The sequence below is a fragment of the Amborella trichopoda genome, chromosome 7 (assembly GCF_054954075.1).
Source record: "Amborella trichopoda isolate Santa Cruz 75 chromosome 7, AtrichopodaSantaCruz75HAP2 v2.0, whole genome shotgun sequence".
Classification (NCBI taxonomy): domain Eukaryota; kingdom Viridiplantae; phylum Streptophyta; class Magnoliopsida; order Amborellales; family Amborellaceae; genus Amborella; species Amborella trichopoda.
Genome location: NC_142342.1, coordinates 6,684,790 through 6,708,192, shown reverse-complemented (window position 1 = coordinate 6,708,192; position 23,403 = coordinate 6,684,790). Strand labels below are relative to the sequence as shown.

Here is a 23,403-nt window from a genome sequence, read left to right as displayed (position 1 = left end):
TCTCTTCTGCATTCACCCTTCTTTTTTAAAATTCGTAACTTGGCACCTTGGCCTGTTGATTGATCTCTCGCTGGAATTGCTTCTAGTAGTATGGAAATCTTGTATTGTGAAAATAGGTTGTTCTATATACGTAATACCTACACTAGTAGATAGGTATGTTATATATTTAATATCAGTTTTTATTTACGCGGGGTATATAAATGTTTCATTTTCTTGGTTGTACACACAGGCTCGCACACACACACACAGATACATATATCCTGCACTGCATATTTTTTTTAATTTAATCCTAATCGAGTGATTTATTTGTTGCTGGTAAAAATGTTGAAAGCTTTGTAATTTTTATCTTTTTTCTCTACAACATTTGTGTTAATTACAAAACATTTCCGGAGTGTTAATTGACTGATATACTGTGGATCAACAGCAGTGGCTTAAGGGTATCAGCACCTCTTTACTTGCTTTGATTAGATAATTTTTATATTGCATTCATATTGCATTCACTTCATTATTTCAAATTTTGTTATTTAAAATTTTCATGGAAGTATACTTTATTGATAAGTTTGTTTGTAATAAGTAAAGTGGGTTACTTATGTCAAACTAACATCTTTTGACATAAATCACATAACCGTGGTTGGTAACACTTGAAAATGTTCATGCGCAAACTATGAGGTGGGAATCAGTCCATAATTGTATTTGGGTATCTATCATTGCTTACTCATACTTTAAGTATATGTGTGTATGTGCGTGTGTGTGTGCAACAAAGAATTAGTAGTAGACTAGTAGTTATAATTTACAGGTGTATTTGGGTACTTATTGTTGCTTATTCTTACTCGGTACTTATTGTTACTTATTCTTACTCGGTACTTATTGTTGCTTATTCTTACTCATCATGTACTTAATTACCCTCCTCAAGTCACTGTCCTTCTCTTTCTCTTTCTCTCTCTCTCTCTCTATCTTTCTCTCTCTCTACCTTGCTGTATGCCTATGCACTATCAAGAGATATAATCGATAATTGTATTTGGATATCTGCTGTAGCTTACACATGATTATGAAAATGGAAGACTCGTTTACCCACTCTCCCACCCACCTCCTCTATATATTTTACTGTGAATTAGGGAAATCAATATCTAATTGCATTTAGATTTCTTTTTTGTTGTTTTTTTATTTTGATAAGTGACATTGTATTAATGTTGGAATAAGTAGACCTCAAGTTGCATTCAAACGTGTCTATTGGTGTCTCTATTTGTTGCTTACACATTCATCTAGTATTAATTTCCTCTCTCTTTTGGTGCAGCATACTTTGCCGACATATTTTCTTCTAACAAGTAAGATGGGGGACAAGCATTACGCGGTTGATCAAAGATTGACACAATCAGAATATTCTGGGATGGTTTATTCTGCTGGTTTAGATGGTGGTGCCCTTGATGATAATAATGGTGATTTGGGTGGTTCTTCAGGGTCTGAAAGGGGGTATGCTATGCCAGATGCCCATGGCTCAATAGAGGGAAATAAACAGAGTGTTGATCAAAATTCTCTGCCTGCGTCAGATGATCCGATCGCTAACATGAGCGAGGCTATTAATATTGTCCAGGAAGATGTGGCAGTGGAATCCATGCAAGCTTCTGAGTATGCCTCTGCTAGTGCTAATGGTATAGGTGAAATGAACAATTTTGTAAAGTCTGAGGTCCAACCCGGTGAGAATGGCGTGTCTTCAACCCAAGCTGCTGTAGTGGATCCACAGACTGAAGAGGCTCCTGGTATTTTTTCCCCTTAAATTCTGTATCCGTGTGTATGTGTGTGTGTGTGGGTGTGTGTAAGCATGTGTGCTTGTGCGCACTCATGCGCTCATGTGCATGTGCGTGCTTGCGTGCCATACATGATGCGTGCATACTCAAACTTAGCTTGGAATATAGGAAAATGGTCATGTGCGTTTAGGAAAATTAATGACCATAAAATGTCTTTTTGACTTTCTTAATCGAAGTTGCTTGAATGAGATCATGTTTTTATGGATGAACAATCTTTCTTTAATTTTTTATTTAAGTATATCTATGGATGGTTGGATTTATTTGTATATTTATTTATTTTTTATGGTAAGATTAACTCCACTGAACTGAAAAATAGATTTACAAATATAGGCCCTAGGGAAATTTGAATCCAATATAAGAACACACTGTATGTATATCTCTCTTAGTGTCTTAATAACTCACTTCAAGGGAAGTTTTCAGATTTCCATTTCTTGCTGAGTCATCTGGTACCTCGTCTGCCTCTTTCCACTAGTGGTGAAAGAAAACATCTATTGTAAAAATACATAGGTTTTTCAGTGGCTATCCTTCCTTTGACTCATCCATGCAGTGACATTGGCAGCCACATCAATAATTACCTTCATCCATTTAGGGTACCTAGAAATATATTGTCTGGGAAATATATTACTGGCGTAATACATTGCTAGTGTAATACATTACTGGCATAATACATTACCTTAAAATGGATTGTTGCTGTTTGGGTGGCATCTGGATGCAATATGGGAAATACATTGCTACTGTTTGGCTATGTTTTGAAGAAATTTGGGAAATACATTACTTATATTTTGGTTAGGAAATACTGCAGTACTTTTATCTACAGTAATGTGTTTTTTTTTGTATATTTTTTTTTGGTTAAAATTTCAATTAAATTTACTTTATTTTCTAATATGCCACATGGGTTAATTTTATCCCTCTTCTTTCTATAACTATTTCGATAATAAGTGTATGGCCTCACCATTTTTCAAAGAGAGAATATTGTCATGATCACTTACTAATATGTGACAATGAATGGCATCACCTATAGTAATGTGAGGCCATGATAGAGTAATGGTTACTTGACAAAAAGAATCCCATTGGGGTAACAAGCTGAGTGCCTCTATCACTCAAATGGATTAAACCCTTCCGATATAACCACATTGGCTTCTTCACAACCCCGCCACCCATTTGTGAAAACCTTCAAAGCAGAGAGAGAGAGAGAGAGAGAGAGAGAGAGAGAGAGAGAGAGAGAGAGAGAGAGAGAGAGAGAGAGAGAGAGAGAGAGAGAGCAATCACCTTAAAAATGGTGAAGAGTTAATTACAACAGAGAAATTTGCGCAAATTGGATAGAAAGAAAAAGATTCAATTTGCAAGTTGTTGCTCTCTCTTTTGTCAATATTCTTCTGGTTGTTGTTTGAAAGAGCTAGAGAACCCTAGGATAGATAGAGAAGCCCGACGGGAGAGAGAGAGAGAGAGAGAGGCCAACAGTAGAAAGAGAGAACCGAAACCCAATGGGACAGAGAGAGGGGCCGAATAGTAGAGAGGTACCTGGAACTTGGGCATGAGCTGGGAGAGAGAACAAAGAGATAATAGAGCTTTACCGGGATGAGGAAACTGAAGCCCATTTTGAACACAACACATTTGAGGATTTTTTATCAGGCTAGATGGGGAATAGATTACCCGTGATCCTCGTAATCGATTTTGGAGCTATTTTGGTGAAAATTGCATTTCCTATATGGTAATATACTTCCATTTCACACTTGTGTCGTTGCGTACGCAAACAACGAAAATGAGGGATTTCACGTAAATCCATTTCCTTGTACTGCATTGTTGGGTAACCAAATGGCCCCTTAGAGTCAACCCCAATGCCCTATGAGGAGCTCTAGTCGTCTAGCCTCTACCTTCATTGAATCATACGTCAATAGACAACTAGTGCTGGACATAATTGCACTGCCCTGATGATTCCTGCAGGCCCTCCACTCCTACAGGCCTGGCATTTCCCCTCAAGCTCCCATCGAAATTCAGCTCCCAATATGGATGTATGATGTTGTGCAATAGATAATGTGTATTCATGCCATTGTCTGCTGTTCAAGAAAGGAATTGTATGTCATAATCATATTATTGCATTTTTTTTGAGAAGTAATGGAGGAGTTGAGTTTGATAGTTTGGAATTGGATGGGAAATACCTATGGAAATGACCAGGAAGTGAATGAGCAATGTGTTAAGAATTGCATAAGTCGGCAATGAAAATTTTATATTTGTTTCCCTTTATCATATTTGGCGAGTGCTGTTTTTACTTTGAGGATTTTTTATCAGGCTAGATGGGGAATAGATTACCCGTCATCCTCGTAATCGATTTCACAGCTATTTTGGTGAAAATTTCATTTCCTATATGGGAATATACTTCCATTTCGCACTTGTGTCGTTGCGTACGCAAACAACGAAAATGAGGGATTTCACGTAAACCATTTCCTTTTACTGCTTTGTTGGGTAACCAAATGGCCCCTTAGAGTCAACCCCAATGCCCTATGAGGAGCTCTAGTTGTCTAGCCTCTACCTTCATTGAATCATACGTCAGTAGACAACTAGTGCTGGACATAATTGCACTGCTCTGATGATTCCTGCAGGCCCTCCACTCCTGCAGGCCTGGCATTTCCCCTCGAGCTCCCATCGAAATTCAGCTCCCAATATGGATGTATGATGTTGTGCAATAGATAATGTGTATTCATGCCATTGTCTGTTGTTCAAGAGAGGAATTGTATGTCATAATCATATTATTGCATTTTTTTTGAGAAGTAATGGAGGAGTTGAGTTTGATAGTTTGGAATTGGATGGGAAATACCTACGGAAATGACCAGGAAGTGAATAAGCAATGTGTTAGGAATTGCATAAGTTGGCAATGAAAATTTTATATTTGTTTGCTGTTATCGTATTTGGCGAGTGTTGTTTCATAGATTAGTAAAACCTGTATTCTGTGTAATAGTGAAGGCATTCAGCACTTAAAATACTATTGACTACGCATTCATGAAGATCCTAGTGTTCCTTTCTAGCTATAGGGCCCAAGAGAGTGTTAAAGGATACATCCTTCACATCCCTACAGATATGAACAGGAAGCGAATGAGCTATGTGTTAGGAATTGCATAAGTTGGCAATGAAAATTCTATATTTGCTTCCTGTGTGTTATCATATTTGGCACGTGTTGTTTCATAGATTAGGGAAGCCTGAATTGTGTGTAATAGTGAAGGCCTTTCTTTTAGATATAAGGCTTAATAGATGATAATTTGTGGATTTCTCAGAAGTTAAAATGCTATTGACTACAGAAGATCCTAATGTTCCTTCCTGGCTATATGGCCCAAGAGAGTGGGAAAGGATACATCTTTCACATCCCTGTGGATATTGCAAAGATTTTAAATGTAAACAGTGTGTGGCATAACCAATGGATCCTGAACAAGCCAAGTTAGCACTTCAAATCAATGTTATTATGATTGGACTGGCCATAGAACTGGTGGGGCCTATGGTCCGTTCCAAACTGGTTTGAACAGTCTGAAAAACACAAATTAGAAAAATTAAAAAATAGTTCTAATGGGATTTACCTGTTCAGTGTTCACGTTGGAGCTGTCCCAGGCCCGGTTTGGGGTCCAACTGTTTGGATTGGCCATTCTGGAAGGGTTGTGATAACATTGCTTTGAATTAAAAATAATTCAAATCTAGAAATACTTCAAATTTGGAGAGTTGGTTTAAGGTTTCTCTAGGAAAATCTCAAATTTTGGATTTTAGAAATCGAGCTCACCTCCTTGAAGCACACTTAAGAGAGTTGAAGGCTAGGAGTTTCTTGGCAGGCTGGGGTTCTGGAAATAAAAAGACAAAAGCAAAAGAATTGCATTAGTTATCCATTGCAATCCAAGAGATATGCGGTGCAGTTTTCGAAAAACCAGCGATCCAAATTGGAATTGCCTGATCTGAATCGAGAACTGGTGGTAACTAAACCGGTTCACAGTCAGAGCAGGGAATCGACCGGTTTTGACATTTTTTTTTTTATTATTTTCTATTATTATGATTATTATTTTTTGGACTTGTTCTCACTAGGGAGTCCATTGGATCGTCGATTCGGACTTGTTTCCTAGATGGTCGGTTCACCCTGCTGATCTGGTTTCTAAAACTCTGATGTGGTGTAATTGACAATAATAAATGCCACATTTGGTCAGTCAATTTTTTTTTGATAATATTATTTAATCAAAATTTTGATTAAATAATATATTTATTTGGAAATTAGTGAAAAACAGTTAATCTCATAAGGCCATGAGCATTTTGGAAGCATTTCCTTAATAAGCAGGGTATAAAAAAGAAGCTCTTGTACCCTTGATTAGGGTAGTGGACTGAGCTGTTTCCTTTTACATTCCTAAATGGGATGGGGATTGAACAACCTTAAATGCGAATAATGGTCCATTCCCATGGGAGAAATTGTTTGTGTCAGGGTTCAAGTTTAGCAGTTTTGACCATGTCTTTTTCACTATAGTCAAATGGGCATGTTGGAGTGTGGTTTTGATTAAGAATTGTCCTGGATTTTATTAATGAGTTCTTTTATATTTATCTTCATCTTGTACTTCATCTTTTCTTCTTATAGTATTTTTATTACTGGTGAATAGATCTGATAACTAGAGAATCTGGTTTGTCTAGCATTGATTTGTGGGAATTGGAATCTCGATGTTCTCATTGAAATCAAGTGGCTCCCTGCTATGGCACAATCCTTGATCCCATATTATTTGTCTGGTCTCTTCTTTGTGTTACTTGTGGGATCCTTTTGATGGTTGAGTAGGAATAGTTTACCAAGGGAATTGCATACATTACATTTTTCTATTATTTTTGGTGCGGCAGTTTCTACAGAAGAGGATCGCTTGTGGAATCTAGTTGGGGCAAATTCTTTGGACTTCAATGCATGGGTTTCCCTTATTCAGGAGACAGAGAAGGTGGCTGAGGTAAGGTGACTTTGATTTTGGTAGTTAATTTGCCTGCATCTTGATTATTTTCCCTTTGTAATTTTACTCTTGAGTGAGGTGGTTTCTGGTCAGCATATCTTACATTCATATTTACTATTCAATCTTTAGCTCATCAAAGTAGTAAATCACGTTATCTTAATGGCTCCTCTGTTCTGATGATTATTTGTTGATATTGTTTGGTCTATGCCATTTATCTTATCTCTTGAGGAAGAGCTAATTGATATATGTATATGTGTCTTGCCATTAGTGTAGAATTCCTGATTTTATCTGGTGGATGGTGTGCGATGGCGGCCACAGTTTTACAATCAGTTTGCCAGAATTATGAGGTTGATAACATTATGCAAGACATGATGAGAATTCATTGTTGGACATTGGTAATGTTACTGCATTATTTTTTGAATAAAAGATGACCACATATTAAGATATAGTTTAGGTTTTACAAAAATCCATGAGGTGTGGGTGATGGCATCCGCATGTTGGGTGCTCAGAAGCCTGAGCATACTAATAACAAAAGAAAAAAGAAAAAGAAAAGGACCCTCGATTACAAAAAGATAAGCGAAGATAGGTTGTGGTTAGAAACAGGTGAGGGCCTGGGAGACAGAACAGTTGGAAGTAAAGAGGACAGTCAGGAACTAACGATAAGAGAATAGATGGGAGAGAGAAAGGATGAGTAAGAAAGAAGATAGAAGACAGCAGATGATGGAGAGAGAGAAAGAGGTTTTTTTTTTTGGGATGGGGGGTGGGGGGGGGGAAGGAAGATGTGTCTATGGGTGGCATCCCACATAACCGGGGCTCTACCCGAAATCTGAAAATAAAAAATTCGAGAAAGTAAGTTGCAAAACAAAATCAAAAATTACATTTGAAGAGATATTACTTCATTAGTAAATAGAAATGTCAAATTTGATTGAGTTGGTTCGTGACTTCAATGAAGAAATGTTCATTGTGGAAAACTACCTTAGCATACAGAATAATGCAACATTTCACAATATTCTGTTGTGCTTTGGACTTTCCTAATGCTATAAATTATTATGACGCTGGTATTAGTTATCAAAAGTGGATGAACTAGCTCTTTGGCGGCTGTACTGCATTATTCATGAGTCTGGAAAAACACATACTATTAGAAATGTACAAAGAGAAGGTCCACTGACCATATGTGAAGAGAGGCTAATGAAGTAATGGATCAACTTGCAGTAGATGGAGTTTCTTTGGCATTTCTTGTAGTCTCCTTTTTGCAAAGACCTGTTGAGAGTTTCTAGGTACCAAAAATTTTGTGTACAAAAAAATATATTTGTAAGTTTAATTTATGTCTATAAAGTGCAGTTAACTTAAAAAGGTATTAGAAATATGCATTTTATTGATTCATCATTATCCGAGCTTTATCCCAACTATTTGGGTTGGCTATAGGAATCTTGTTCTGCCATTCTGCTCTATCAAGGACCATACCCTTAGCTAGACCATAAGTCATGATATCTCTTCTCACTACTTTCATCCTCATCCTTTTGGGCGTCCTTTTAGATCTTTCTACTTGAACGAAGTCACCCCTCCTAAGCGGTATTGTTCTAAATTGATGCTGCACATGGCAAGACCACCTAGGTCGACTGTCCCTCATCTTATCGCCTATTGGAGCTACCCCTAAGTTCCCTCGGATAAATTCATTTTGAATTTTGTCCTTTCTTGTCTTGTCATATCCATCTCAACATCCTCAGCCACACTCATTCTATGAATATATAGTTTCTTGACATGCTTCTATTGATAATTTTATAAAAATATCTTTCTTTTTTCCCAAGTCTGGAGATGGGCTTCCAGCATATGAATAGGAACTGGGTATGGGAGGAAGCTGTTCCGATGTGCCACAGGAAAAGCGAGCAGCTGAGGGCACCTTCTTTCTTTCTTATTGATTAGCACAAATGTATCCCTCCTCATTCCTCTCCTCTTTTGTTTCCCTCCTTCCCTGTGTGTTTCCCTCCTTCCCTGTGTCTTGCCTTATATGCTCAATACCTTGGCTGTTCATCTCATTGCCATTGATAGTGTCGCTTGATGGGGTGCTCAATTGCTCTTAGAAACAATACTATCAAAATCATGTGCTGCGATCAAAAAATAAAGTAACAACTGGTAGTATCTAGTTGAACATTGATGCATGATAAATATAAAAAATAAATACATATAGTTTGGCTTTTGCCAGCTTTATCGGTTTTTTAATGGGACCCTTTTGAAATGATGACTAATGTTCTTTGTACATAAGCTTGTATAGTTTATCGAGGAGTGTTAATGATAATCCAAAAGGTCCTAATTCTTATGTATCTCTATTACCGAAGAATTCTTATATAGCTTAACTTTGTTTGAAACTAGGAATTTTATGGTTTTTTATATGAATTTCTTGGAATACTCATGATGATGAGATAGCATACAAATGACATCAGTGTAATTAACTGTTTACTTGATACCAAAACTTCTTTCTCCATATTAAGATAAACTATCTTGTGCACTTGATCCTCTAGTGCACGCCCTTGATATGAAGCTGCAACCCCATCTCACATGGTTTGGATCTAAATTGAAAACTGCCTTCTTTCTTCGTAATAGTTATCATCAATCTGGCTGTTAGAGGATGGAAGAATATTTACTCATTTACCCTGCGGTACTTCTTTTTGGCGAATAAGGGTAGATTACATCATCATTGTCATCATCATCATCTGAGTCTTATCCCAACTATTTGGGGTCAGCCACACAAATCTTATTCCACGATTTCACTCTGTCGAGGGTGCACTCAGTTAGACCGTAAGTTATCGTATTATTTCTTACTACTTCCATCCATGTCCTTTTGGGCCTTCCCCGTGAGCTTTTAGAGCCTTCTACTTGAACTAAATCGCCCCTCCTACTGTACATGTATTGTCCACATATGTCAAGACCACCTAAGTCTACTTTTCCTCGCCTCATCACCTTTGGAGCTACCCCTAAGTTCCATCGGATATATCATTTCAAAATTCTACCCTTTCTTGTCTTGCCACTCATCCATGTCAACATCCTCAACTCAGCTATGCTCATTCTAGGGTATGTTATTTCTTGACCGCTCTACATTCCATCTCATAATGCATGACTAGTTTTACAGCCATCCTATATAAGGTCCCCTTCAATGTCATTGGTATGCGATGATCACATAAAACGCCGCAAGCACTTCTCTACTTCATCCACCCAGCTCTAATTTTATACGCCACATCTTCCTCAATATCTCATTCTCATGGATTATCAATCTAAGATAACAGTAAATTAACTCATTCTTTAGATTAAGATTTATGACAATTAGAGATTAAGACACTTTATAAAATTAAAACATTTTCCACTGTAGAAAAGTGGCAGTTCAAACAAACCTATGGAAGAGCCACATATCTATAACTTTGGACAAATTTTTATTGTTTCTCTAGAATCTTTCATGGAGTAGCTGGTATATTTGAACCCATTCTTTGTAGTTGTACATAGAATTCCATACGACTAAACAATTAAATTGCTGTCATTGATCACCATTCTTTATCAGAATTGTACAGTTTATCCGTTTATTTCAGGGTTCGTCTTCTATATTCTATTCAAACATGGGTATTTTTATCTAGTTTACTAAATATTTCAATTATGGATGCTTAAGTTGGGCTCATATAATGCGAAAACCTTATGTATGATTTACCTACCAAAGCCTTGGCTACTACCACCAGTCGATTCAGTTTTGGGGTTACACAGTTAAACACCACATTCTTTATTAAAATATTTTGCAACATACTTAATAGCACATTCTGTTTATTCTTTTCTTTTTTTTGGTGTATTGTCATTATTCTGCATTTGGTTGACATAAAGTGGTTTACTTCTGTATCGTATCTAATGAGGTTTATTTCTGTAATCTTTTTTTGACATATTGCTGTATTGGGCAGCCTTTCTTTTCTGTTTTATCCCCTTTTTATAATATATCAACCCATCCTGTTCATTTTTTATCTTGGAATATGTGGATCAATACTTAAAAGGTCTAAAAATCCAATTGACCAAAGAAATTAAAAGAAGAAAACTGACCTAATCCTGCTTTCTGTTCACTTGACTCCAATTTGTTTGTCTCTTGTAAATTGTGGTTAACGCTATAATGGCGGTTCTTAAGATCTTGGTTTGCGACAGCGACAGCCGACAGTTCCTTAACTTTGTGTTGTAATTCTATGCTTTCTCGCTGTATGTTCTTACTATACTTCAGGTGAATGGTCTGCTATCAATCTTTTGACTTGTGCCAATATTGGACAACTCCATTTTTTTTTCATACCTCATTTTGGTGGATTATCAACTTTAATCCAAGGTCTAAAATACTATATATAAGAACAAAACAGAAAATAAAAAATTTCAAACCTTTCTCTTCTTTGTAGTTGGAAATAGCCTGCTGTTTAGTCTCTGGTCCTATAACACAATTTCCTCCTTTTTCAGGACAACTTAGTAAAAATCCAGAAGGTTTACGATACCTTTTTGGCAGAATTTCCTCTGTGCTATGGTTACTGGAAGAAATATGCGGACCACGAACTACGTCTGGGCACTGTTGATAAAGTTGTAGAAGTGTATGAACGTGCAGTTCAAGCTGTGACATATTCTGTGGATATATGGTTGCATTATTGTGTCTTCGCAATATCAACATATGAGGATCCGGATACCATTAGAAGGTAAATGCATGATTTTGGGTATTATTTAATTTTATATATCTCTCTGGTATTCATTCTTAGACTTGCAGGTTGGGTCTCGCTCGGTGGTCGACTTCCTTGTGGTGATGTCTATGAGGTTGTCTTTTTATTTTCTAACCTTTTCTTGGTCTCCCTGCAGTATTGGTATCTCACATATAAGGCGAGAGGGTTTAATAGCCTTTTATTTTTCTTCATGGGTTTAATTTGTTTTTATGTATATATTTTCATTTCTTTCCTATTTTCTCAAAAGGTATATGTAGTAGTCATGTAGTTTTCCATGTATTATTGCTGCCTTTGACTTTGACACACTTGAGGATATGGGTGCAATACAAAATGCTGGTGGGAAGATCTCGTTCAGTTAAGGGCTAAGATGGCCTCTCTTCTATATGCCCTGCTCCATTTCAAGGACATAGTATGGTTTTGTCGGGAAGGTAAATGCAGCATATTTGTGTGTCTAATGTTGATACAGTGAAAATTTTCCTTCTCGATCTTCAGGGGGGGCCTCATTATGCATAGATTCAATCCACAATGGTAAATTCTTGATATTCTTAAGCATTTTTCGTTGACTGGGAATTGTCCCTGTTCATGGTGTTTCAGACTTTTTGAACGAGGATTGGCATATGTTGGAACAGACTATCAATCCTACCCTTTCTGGGACAAGTACATAGAGTATGAGTTCTCCCAACAGGAGTGGAGCCGTCTTGCTATGATCTACACAAGGATATTGGAGAACCCCATCAACCAACTAGATCGCTATTTTAACAGGCAATTACTCCTATCTTCAAGCAATGGTATAATATATTTTAGCAGGAATTGATACCTGTTATTTAGAAGGGAACGCATACTACGTATCCAGTGGGTTGTACTTATTCCCAGTCCTTTGTGTACCCTGAAATGATGGGTGGTGATGGATACATGGCCTAATTTTGGGTTTCATGCTCTCTTTGCTGTGCTATGTTTTACCATTGTCCAATGTGTTATATGTACTTTCACTTCCATCTCACCCCAGTAATTGAAAAAAACATGTGTTCCATTGCAGCTTCAAGGAGCTGGCTGGAAGTCGGCCCCTATCTGAGTTACAAACAGCTGAGGAAGCTGCCATAACAGCTGCAAGTGCTGAGCCTGGTGTTCAAGGAGGGGAAGAAGGCGAGGGTCCTCGTGATGGGGTGGAGCAAGAGTTCCCTAAATCTACACTCAGTGAATCTGAAGAATTGGAGAAATATATTACCATAAGGGAAGATATGTACAAGAAAGCTAAAGAGTTGGATTTACAAATTCGCGACTTTGAGGCAGCCATTAAGAGACCATACTTCCATGTGAAGCCTCTTGATGATATACAACTGGCCAATTGGCATAACTACCTTGATTTTATTGAAAGAGGGGATGATTTTAACAAGGTAACGGACGATGATTTCTGTTATGACCCTCCATGTGCAAGAGGGGTGTTTCTTTGGCTTAGTTAAAGGTGTAACTAGCATTAACCTCCATCCTCTGTTGTCGAGAAATGGTGGTGGATGCCATATCATACACTGCCTGGCTAGGCATAGTTTACTCATGTGGGCCAACGGTAACTGCTCACGCAGCTCTAACTGCAGCCCCGTAAGCTGTGGCTTGACTGCAAGCTACAGGCTGCCTTTCTGTTGATTATAAACTAATGTGATTTTTTCTTGCCTTTCCAGGTTGTCAAGTTATATGAGAGATGCCTCATTGCTTGTGCTAACTATTCTGAGTATTGGATACGCTATGTTCTATGCATGGAAGCCAGTGGAAGTATGGAGCTTGCAAGCAATGCACTTGCTCGGGCCACCCAAGTCTTTGTCAAAGTAAGCATACCTCCTCTCATTTACCTCTTTTTCCTGCTTTCTCCATCCATGAATCATGAATCATTTTTTAGCGCAATTTACTTTTAAGGTGTTACTGCATGCAATGGTTTATTTGTGTTGGAAATGCTTACCTTTTCATATTCTTCATGTATTAATTATATTTTACTTACATATTAGCTTCTCATTTTCTTTTTCATTTTAATTTTTAGTAAATATCACTCGATGTTTTAGCTTAGTTTAAAATTAAATATCACCAGGTCAAGCTGTTAACTGGCATGCAAGTTTAAAATGGTTAGACAAGTGCCTCTATGCGTATCCAGAGCACATGTTTAATAAATGTAAATATGCATTTATGAATTTTCTTTATTATTTGCAAGATGCAATCTAACGATAAAATTGGGTAATACAGCCTGCTTATGCTTCTTTAAGTTGTACGACAAAAATCAAACCCAAGTTGCTCATCTTTTATATTATACTATAAGGTACTTCTACTGCATTTCGTTGGGTATGGATTTGTTTATTAAGGGTCTGTTTCTGAAGTTTAGGTTTGCCTTGGAATCCTATTCTTGCATTTGACCAGTTTATTGTACAATAATCATGTTACTCTTCTTTATACATGATATAACTTATGGTTGGTGAAATTCTGGTCAACAGAGACAACCTGAGATTCACGTCTTTGCTGCTAGATTTAAAGAACAAAGTGGGGATATTTCGGGGGCACGTGCAGAGTACCAACTCTTACATTCGGATGTGGCACCTGGTCTAATTGAAGCTTTAGTAAAGCATGCAAACATGGAGCATCGATTGGTATATAGCATGTTATGTCTTCCGTAATTTCTTTTCCTTTGTTATTACTTTGGATTCTTTAATATTATCTCTTCTCTTTGCCTCCTTTTTTTAAATTCATAAACCTCTCTCTTGGTTGGCTTGGCAGGGTCAAGTAGAAACTGCCCTTATCATCTTCACGGATGCCATAACTTCTGAGCAAGCAAAAGATCGGTCCCAAATTCTACCTTTCCTTTATGTTCAGTATGCACGGTTTCTTTACTTGGTAGGTTGGGTCTTTGGGTCTTTCTGTGCCTATGTGATTTGGAATTGTTTTCTAGACCTAGAGTCTTAAACTGAAATGATAATAAGAAGGAAAAGCAAGGACACCGATCATTAAAAAGAAAGAAAAAGAAGTTTGTGAGACCCTTTTTTTTTTTGGCTTCAACTACTACCAACCATTGTCTCATTTCACTATTTTATGTAAATTCTTTTGAAAGATGTGGTTGCTTTTTTTCTTTGCTTGTTCTCTACATTACTAGCTATGTGGAGGTCCCCCTATGTAGGAATCATCTCTATTATCAGATACGTTGGAGATTGTAGCCTTATGGTTAATGCATATTGGGCTTTTGTAGGTTGTTGGCAATGCAGAGAAAGCTAGGGAGGTTTTAACTGGAGCCCTTGAACACATGCCATTGTCCAGGCCCCTTGTTGAGGTTAGTTCCTTTCATTTGCTTTGGTGCTTTTGTAATTAAAAAATGAGTAGAGTGTTTCAAGGTCCACTTCTAATGGAATATAATGCCTGCTTTTCGTGATATGTAATGACATGGTATTTGTTGAAGAAAGAGAAAAAAAAAATCATTAAGGAGCTAACTCTTGGGAATTTGTTTGCTGTGGATTCCAGGCAGTTATCCATTTAGAAACGGTTCAGCCTTTTCCAAAGAGAATTGATTACTTGGATTCGCTTGTTGAAAAAGTGATAACACCCAATGCTGAGGATTCTAATGTGCTGAGTTCTGTGGATAGAGAAGAATTATCTAGCATATTCTTGGAGGTAGGTGAATGAGGTTATTGTCTTTACTGTTTCTCTTTCTTGATGCTCAGTTTTATTCTAAGGGGACAGTATAATATAGTCCAGTGGATGACATTATACTTCCTAAACAAAAGTTCCATGAATTGTGGTATCTTCATAATCCATTAATGGGCTGTGTCCTTTCTGGTAAGTGCCACTCTCTCTCATCATCCACTTATTAACCCCGTCGGCTATCAGCACACTCCAGTAACTTTGGATTCTTCTATACCCTGTAGTGCGTTCGTGGTCTGACTTTGTGAAGAGCTCTATAATTCCCTGATTTGGGTTTAAGACAATGTTAATTGGGCAACTAACGTTGCAAGAATGGCTTAAACTTGCCATCACTCCGTAAGAGATGATGCTGACTACAAATGTTTGTTCTTAATGTTAAATATAAGTGATATTACTGAATTCCCTTTGGTTTCCTTATTTTTAAGTTCTCTGTTTTGCTTATGGTGTCATTGAACTTTGGCATACCTGTACTCGCAGTTTGTTGATCTCTTTGGAGATGCAACTGTGATAAAGAAGGCGGAAAACAGGCACGCTAAGCTATTTTTACATCAAAAGACTATGTCAGAATCAAGAAAAAGGCAAGCCCAAGATGGTCTTTCATCTGATAAAGTAAAGTCACTCAAAAGTGTTTCCTCTGCTGCTTCTCCACTTCTGTCTGCCTATCCCAATGGCCAGCAGCAATGGGCAGCTGGTTATGGGCCGCAGCCTCAAGCTTGGGCACAGGCTCCTCAGCCCCCAGTGCAACAATGGAATCCAGCCTATTCGCAGCAGGTATTTGTATATATGTGTGTATGAGAGAGAGAGAGAGAGAGAGAGAGAGAGAGAGAGCTTTTATCGCTCCTTAGATATTTGAACACTTGATGCGTTTGCCTCTTTGTGTGTGTGTGTGTGAGAGAGAGAGATAGAGAGAGGGAGGGAACTTTTATTGCTCGTTAGATATTCAAACACTTGAGCTCTTGCTCAGAGAGAGAGAGAGAGGGAGAGAGAGAGAGAGAGAGAGAGGGGCTTTATCATTCTTGAGATTTATGAGCACTGGATACTTTTGCCTCCTAGTGTTTGTACAAGAGAGAGCCTTATATCATTCTTTAGATCTGTGAGCGCTGGATGCTCTTTACCTCCTAGTGTAAAATACCTTGAACAACGTGCTTTTTTATTTGATTTGTGTTTCTCTTTTTCAATGTCAGTTTTTTTTAATTATATTTATTCAATGTCATAGTTGATAAGAGCGTTATTTTATCTTCTTGGGCCATTTGATGTTTGCTAATAAGTAATAAATCACATTTTCCTTCACAAAAATCTATCCCCCCTAGAAATTGGAGTAACTGTTCCTGGGCAAAGTATGGCTGCCAAAAATATTTGAATGTAAATCTTTGGACTTCTTTTGTTAAAATTCGTGGGAGCATAGAATGGAGAATGGAGAGAAGAAGAGAGAACATAATATTTACGTGGTTCAGGCCGAAGCCTTACGTCCATGGATCCAAAGCCCAACTGGCTACATCTTCACTATTTTGGATGGATGCTTATATCAATGATTACCTCTATATATAGAGGACAATCCCACAATTAGAGGAGATAAATTTAGTATGATAACTTGATGACCAAGTAACTTGATCTCTATCTTCTAGATATCTAACCTTATCAAGAGATATATACATATACATCCATAATGATGTATATTAATATGAACTTGATATATCCATATCTTAATACTTCCCCTCAAACTCAAGATGCTTTGACACAAAGCAGCTGGAGTTGGAACAATACTAAGTTGCCAAAAAAAAACTTGAGTGGTGATCAAATCCATGATCACTAAGGTTTTCTTCTCAGAGTTGCCAAAAAAAAACTTGAATAGTGATTCAATCCATGATCACTAAGGTCTTCTTCTCTGAAGATCTTCTCTCTCAGAGGCTTCTTTTTTTTCTATAGGCTCTCTCTCTCTAAAAGAAAAGAATCATCACACATGATGGAGCAACGGAAAACTCTATTATCCAATAGAATTGATTAACGAAAAACTCAATCATTGAATCATAGGCGTCTGAAACAAATAGGACAGAGTAAACTCGATCATCACACAGGATGGAGTAACGGAAAACTCCATCATCAAACGAGATCAAGTAACGGAAAACTTGATCACCAATCAGGATCAAAAATTCAATCATCTTCATCTCCTCATCTGGAGACGGAACTCTTGATCATCAACCAAGGTCAAGAAATTCAATCATTTTCATCTCCTCATTTGGAGACGGAACTCTTGATCATCAACCATGATTGAGAAATTCAATCATCTTCATCTCCTCATCTGGAGATGGAACTCTTGTTCATCAACCAGGATCGAGAAATTCGATCATCTTCATCTCCTCGTCTGGAGACGGAACTCTTGATCATCACCCATAACTTCCCTTTGCATAGTAGTTGGACTGATATATAATTTGGATTTTCTTGTCTACATAACGGTTACATTACAGATGCTGACTTCATTTGTACTCATCTCATCTCCAATGAAACTGAACTTCTAGACAATAGCTCACATCTTAAAAAAATACCACTCAATTTTTTTTTCACAGAGGAAAACACAAAAATGATGAAAAACCCATCACAAAATCATGCCTTACGATCGATTATTTTGGAACCAAAACCATCACGATCACGGCCCCCAAACATCGCAGGCCTATCAAAATCATAATCACAGTAGCCATCGGTACCTCGATAATTACCGTGGTAGCTCTCAATGTTTCGGTATCTATCTGTATCATGGTATGAATCGATGTCACGGTCCTTGTCCACATCACGGTTAAGTATCAACGTCACAGAACGAATCAAGGTATCGTGCCTTTTCATGCTTTTGAGGGACCCTAATGTATCCAATATCTTTCTTCAAAATCTCTTCTTCTCTGTGGAGGCCAACCACGTGGACAATCATACTAGCAGTATTGGGAATGTGTAGCAAGCCAGCATCAAGAACCTGAACTTCACCATCATACTAGCAGTATCGATCACGCAATTCTCGTGCAAGCAAACCCGCATGGCATCTAAATCATCAACATTCAACAACAAATCTGATGGCTTCATCAAGAACTTGAACTTTGCCGATCTTTGAACTCTGTTACTTGTAGACCCTTCTGTTGGTTTCTTTTTGTAGAAGAATTGCGCCAGCTTCGACATTCTTTTGTTGCTTCTCTTTGAATATATCAAGTAATATTATTTTTGTTTCAAGCTCCATTAACGCCTCCGCGCCCAATCCAGCATGATTGCGAACGTAGTGGTGAAGGTTCCGAACCCACAACAAATCCTTGCTTTGATACCATATTAGAATTCGTGGGAGCATAGAATGGAGAATGGAGAGAAGAAGAGAGAACACAACATTTATGTGGTTCAGTCCGAAGCCACGTATACGGATCCAAAGCCCAACTGGCTACATCATCACTATTTTGGATGGATGTTTACATCAATAAGTACCTCTATACATAGAGGATAATCATACAATTAGAGGAGATTAGAGGAGATAAATATGGTATGATAACTTGATGACCAAGTAATTTGGTCTTTATCTTCTAGAACCTAACCTTATCAAAAGATATATACATATACATCCATAATGATGTATATCAATATGAACCCAATATAGCCATATCCTAACACTTTTGAGGGTTAAATTTGGCTGCAAGTTTCGTGAAAATTGAACCAGGGTATGAGGCATTTTGAATTTCCATATTCTTTTCCTTATTTTCTGTATTCTTATGTTAGTCTTAACACTCTCTCTCTCTCTCCAGGCTGGCTATGGAAATTACAGTTATGCTGGTTATACCCAGCCTCAACAAGCTGCTGCAGCTCCACAACCGGCTGCTAGTTATGGTGCCTATACTCAAACTTACCCTGTCCAGGTACCCTATGCCTCTTTTTATCTCCCGTGTTCTCTCTCTTTCTCTCTCTCCCCTCCCCCCTTTTTGAAGTCTTTCTAAGGTGGTTGAAATGCATTTCCTCTTCACTTAATTTATTACTATCCGTTTTGATTGCTATTCTTTGTGTGGTATTCTTATCTTTTGTTTTTATTATGAAAATGGTCAGCAGGCTTATACACCACAGACTTATGCCCAAGCGACGCCGGCCTTTACACCTGCTGCTGCTCAGCCACAAGCTCCAGTTCCTCAGCCTTATTACAGCGGTTATTATTGAGATCGGAATCCTCAAAAAATACTACAAATTTTGCCGCTTGTAAATTAAGGTGGTGGGCTTATGACACATTCTAACCAGTGCTTTCCTTGATGACAGTCGGTTGTATACCTCAGTGACGATGGTCGAGCGACAAGAAGCAGAGATATGGGTTCAGATTTTCTGTCTTAATATTGCTGTTATGTGAGGATGGAAACAAGAGAGAGAGAGAGAGAGAGAGAGAGAGAGGCAATCACGTTGTTGCAATGTACCCTATATCCTTGGACCGATCGGTAATCATTTTTTTTTTTTTTTTCAATTCCCTTTAGAAAATATGAAAAATATGGAACAGGTAAATTGGCAAGTTTTATATTTTGGGTGATGATAATTGTCCTTTCAGAAACTAGTATTGTTTTGTCATTTCTATGCATGGAGTTCTTTTTGGTTACATCCTTTTATCTATTTTTCTCAGGCTCTCTCTCTCTCTCTCTCATTCTGATTTTACTTGTAAAAAAAATAAAATGGATTCCACCGGGGATCGAACCCAGAATCTCTAGAAAAAAGAACCCCAAAAGACACGCACAACGCACGCCTCGGACCTCCTCCCTCTCTCTCTCTCATGTATGTGCTTGACCGCAATATTAACTTTGAGGGTGCGGTTTGTATAGAGCTTAGGCTCTAAACAATCAAATTAGAGCTTACCTTCAAATACTGTCAAAAAATGTGGTCTGACACTGAAAATTTTTGTGATAGTTTTAAAATATATTTTTATCTTTATTTATAAATTTTAAAGCTTTAAAAATAATGTAGATCGACGAATCTATGAAAACTTGAAAATTGGCTGTTCAAAAATGCATTATAAAATACAATATTTCCAAACTTGAAAATTTGACGGTTCATGCATCTTGATATTGAGATGATCATAATCTCTTTTAGTGAATGTTTTTTGGCAGGCTTTAATTTGATTGTTTAGACCCTCGGCTCAAGTTTTCTTTGATACTATTTATTTTCAAATTACAACCTTTTTTCCAAGTATATTTTTTTTTGGGTGTGGTTTGTGTAGAGCCTAGGCTTTAAACAATCAAATTAGAGTTACTTTCAAATAGTGTCTAGAAATGTGGTTTTAATACTGAAATTTTTGTGATAGCTTTAAAATATATATTTTTATTTATTTATAAAGTTTAAAGTTTAAAAAATAGTGTAGATCGATAGATTTGTAAAAACTTGAAAATCTTGAAAATTGACGGTTCAAAAATGCATTATAAATGAAGTTTTGAGCATCCCCTTTCTTTTTAAATGAAGCCCACGTGACATATAATGTGTCGGACAGGTTTTGTTTTAAACAATAAACATCTGGCTCATGTGCTAGATTGATTCTAGACTATTGAGTTATGCTAGAATTGTTTTATTTTATGGTAAAGTGTATGATGAGATTATTTATTTTTGATACAAGATGATCACAATTAATCTTGACCATTGAATGTAAAATTGGGTGGTTGTACTAATTTCATTGGCCAAGTCAAAGTTTAAAAGTAATTTTTTCGACCTTTATGACATGTCCAAGCTATTAAATTTCACATTAGATGGTTATAAGTAATTGTGACTTCTTTATACAAAAAGTAAATAGTCTTATTGTATACAATCCTTTATTTTAAACAACGAGGCCAGTTAGGAATATGGTGTGCTGGATTGGCTCTTATCAAAACCAGTCCGTGGCTCTATTAAAATGAAGCTGGCTTAACGCAATGCATGCCAAATCAAGGTTTGGTTCCTATTTTTTATTTTTTTTTCCTTTGAGAGAAATGTGCGTTATAAGGGGGTATTTTCATCTTAAAAAAATTAGTTTACTATTTAAAAAGATGGGTGCAAAAATAAATAGCATGTTAGTGGTGTGGTTTAAAACATTTAAAGAGTCGTCGTCATCATCATCAAAACCTTTTTTTAATTAATTAGAGTCCGCTATATGAATATATTCTACAACATTAAAGGTCACATCTTCAATTCAATGATAAAAGTAAGTTATCTATCATTTTCCTAAAGCATTTAGGTCTTGTTCAAGTCCATAACCCTCTTTCACAAAAACACGGTCAAGAATGGTAACCCCACTTTCATGCACACATGCCGTGTGCGCACTGTTTATGGTCCCATTATAACACGCACTTCTCGTTCATCGTTAGAGACCCATTATGACATTCACTTCTCCTTCAGTTGAGCTTCCTTAGGGTGGTGAATCTCTCTCTCTCTCTCTCTCTCTCTCATGACCCTATCAGTCAATTGGGTTATTTTTGAAGCAAGTAAAAAGCAGGTTTTCTTTTTTTCGCAGTGTTTTCGTAACAACCCGTAGGGGTAGCCATTGGGCTCGGTCAACATTTGGTATGGGTCTCGTTGTTGGACCTGGCGAGTTAAGTCGGATCCAGGTCTGGGTCTGATGAAGGTCCAAATAACTTGGACTTCACCTGGTCAGGGTCGGGTTTAACCCGGTCCGACCCGACAATATAAAACATGTTATAAATAAGTTAAAGGGTGTGGTTTCTATAAACAATCAAATTAAAGTGTACCTCCAAATTTGATCATATCATGTAATTTTAGTGTAAAAAATTCTTAGGATTATTTTAAAATTTATTTTCATCTCTGATTATAAAATTTGAAATTTTAGAAAAAAGGTCAAAATCAAGTAGATCTATAGACATATGAAAATCTTGAAAATGAATGGTCTAATAATATGTTGCAAGATGCACTATTTATGGAACTCAAAATCTTTTTTTTTTTTTTTTTCATATTCATACATCTTGATGTGGAGATGATCGATTAGAGGTTTTTCAACATCACAACAACCTTTTCTAATGGATTTTTGAGGTGCATATGTAATTCTACATTTCAAGATTGCAACCTTATATAAAAAATTTTCTAAGTCAAATGATATCAACTATACATTATAAAATATCTTAATATATAAAATAAATATTTTACTTTCTTTATTTTTGGAGCCAAACTTTACTTACATAGGAGGTTGAATACATATCTAAATGACTTGGATCCTACCTCAGACCAGATCCAAGTTAGACCCAGTAAAGGTGGGTCTGACCCGAACTCGGCCCCAACCGTTGCTATCCCGAAACGGGGGTGGAGAGATGGCCTTCACCATGAATAACGTGGCACAAAAAGCCACCCCAAGTTTTTGCCTTTGAATGGATGGGGAAGAGAAAGGAATCCTTGGTAATGGGTCCTTTCGACGGCACGGCACTTTAATTTGATGCACGTGGGTTTTTTTATTTTTATTTTTATTTTGGTGTAGATGTTGGAGAATACATGTTTTATCCATTTTTAAAAATAGTCCATGATATTGGTAGCTGAAGCTCAAGTGATGCTACCACTACAACCTCAACAAAATAACCAACATGTTGTTTCTTGTTTTGTATATAAAAGAGCCATTTGTAATATATAGAACCACTATTTTTCTTCATCTTCTTTAAAAAAATAAGCTGGACTCGGGCGAGTTACTCGGACTCGCTCAAATAAATTGTCTCAGTTAGGTCCCAAGTACTTTGGCCAAGTCGATTTTTTTAACAATAAGTGCTACATTTTACACAGGTACCGACTTACAAGCTCATAGTGCCATTACATTGGATCTGTAAGGTCTGTAGCACTGGAAAGCAATATCGAACTAATTGATCTTTGGGGATTCTTACCACCACGGACCCAGCAGATCGTAGCAGAAGCATTCTAGTTATAAAAATAAAGAAGGGAAAAAGAAGAAGAAGATATTAGGATAACATTGTAGGTATTTTTCAAAAATTGCAAAATAGATGGGATAGTTTAATGAATCACCGGCCCATGAATTGGCACATTACTGACCGACTCCCACTCCACATCGAATCTTCCTTAATCATCAATGGCAACACACGTGAATTTCTGGATTGAAGAATAGATCTTTTCTGGTATTCACTTTAACTTAGAAATAGGTTAAGGCTTTATAGAAAAAAAAGAAAGTAAATCCTCACCTAAAAAATCATTAAGAATTATAATTCCGGCCTTCAAAAAGCATTCAAATCAATCAGTTAAGATCTTGATGATTATGGTTGTGAAAGAAAAAAAAAAAAAGGTTTCCAAACC

The 23,403-nt window shown here is 37.0% G+C and overlaps 1 protein-coding gene across 11 annotated transcripts; it reads left to right on the top strand.

The window, feature by feature from the left end:
- The first annotated feature begins 1,294 nt into the window (after positions 1 to 1,294).
- Positions 1,295 to 19,738, top strand: PRP39 (Tetratricopeptide repeat (TPR)-like superfamily protein). Of its 11 annotated transcripts, none has more exons than XR_016058875.1 (16): positions 1,295 to 1,757; positions 6,654 to 6,754; positions 11,222 to 11,451; positions 11,939 to 12,000; positions 12,102 to 12,234; positions 12,509 to 12,866; positions 13,149 to 13,292; positions 13,947 to 14,099; positions 14,227 to 14,343; positions 14,693 to 14,773; positions 14,962 to 15,111; positions 15,366 to 15,477; positions 15,619 to 15,912; positions 18,912 to 19,022; positions 19,210 to 19,303; positions 19,411 to 19,738. XR_016058875.1 is itself a non-coding variant. In XM_088871212.1 (15 exons), exons 1-15 carry the CDS (start codon positions 1,331 to 1,333, stop codon positions 19,428 to 19,430), a joined length of 2,475 nt encoding a protein of 824 aa, XP_088727338.1. In that variant the 5' UTR covers positions 1,295 to 1,330; the 3' UTR covers positions 19,431 to 19,738. The 11 variants fall into 11 exon arrangements, 6 of the variants coding, with proteins under 6 accessions (XP_088727338.1, XP_088727337.1, XP_088727340.1 ...); XR_016058876.1 differs by having other exon boundaries at positions 19,207 to 19,303; XR_016058878.1 differs by lacking the exon at positions 11,939 to 12,000 and having other exon boundaries at positions 12,067 to 12,234.
- Positions 19,739 to 23,403: the final 3,665 nt, after the last annotated feature.

Excerpts from the sequence above, each read along its gene's own strand:
- PRP39 (XM_088871211.1), top strand. The coding sequence starts at position 1,331 with ATGGGGGACAAGCATTACGCGGTTGATCAAAGATTGACACAATCAGAA. Across the intron at positions 12,867-13,148 it reads GAGGGGATGATTTTAACAAG|GTTGTCAAGTTATATGAGAG; the intron begins GTAACGGACGAT and ends TTGCCTTTCCAG. Across the intron at positions 14,100-14,226 it reads CAAACATGGAGCATCGATTG|GGTCAAGTAGAAACTGCCCT; the intron begins GTATATAGCATG and ends TTGGCTTGGCAG.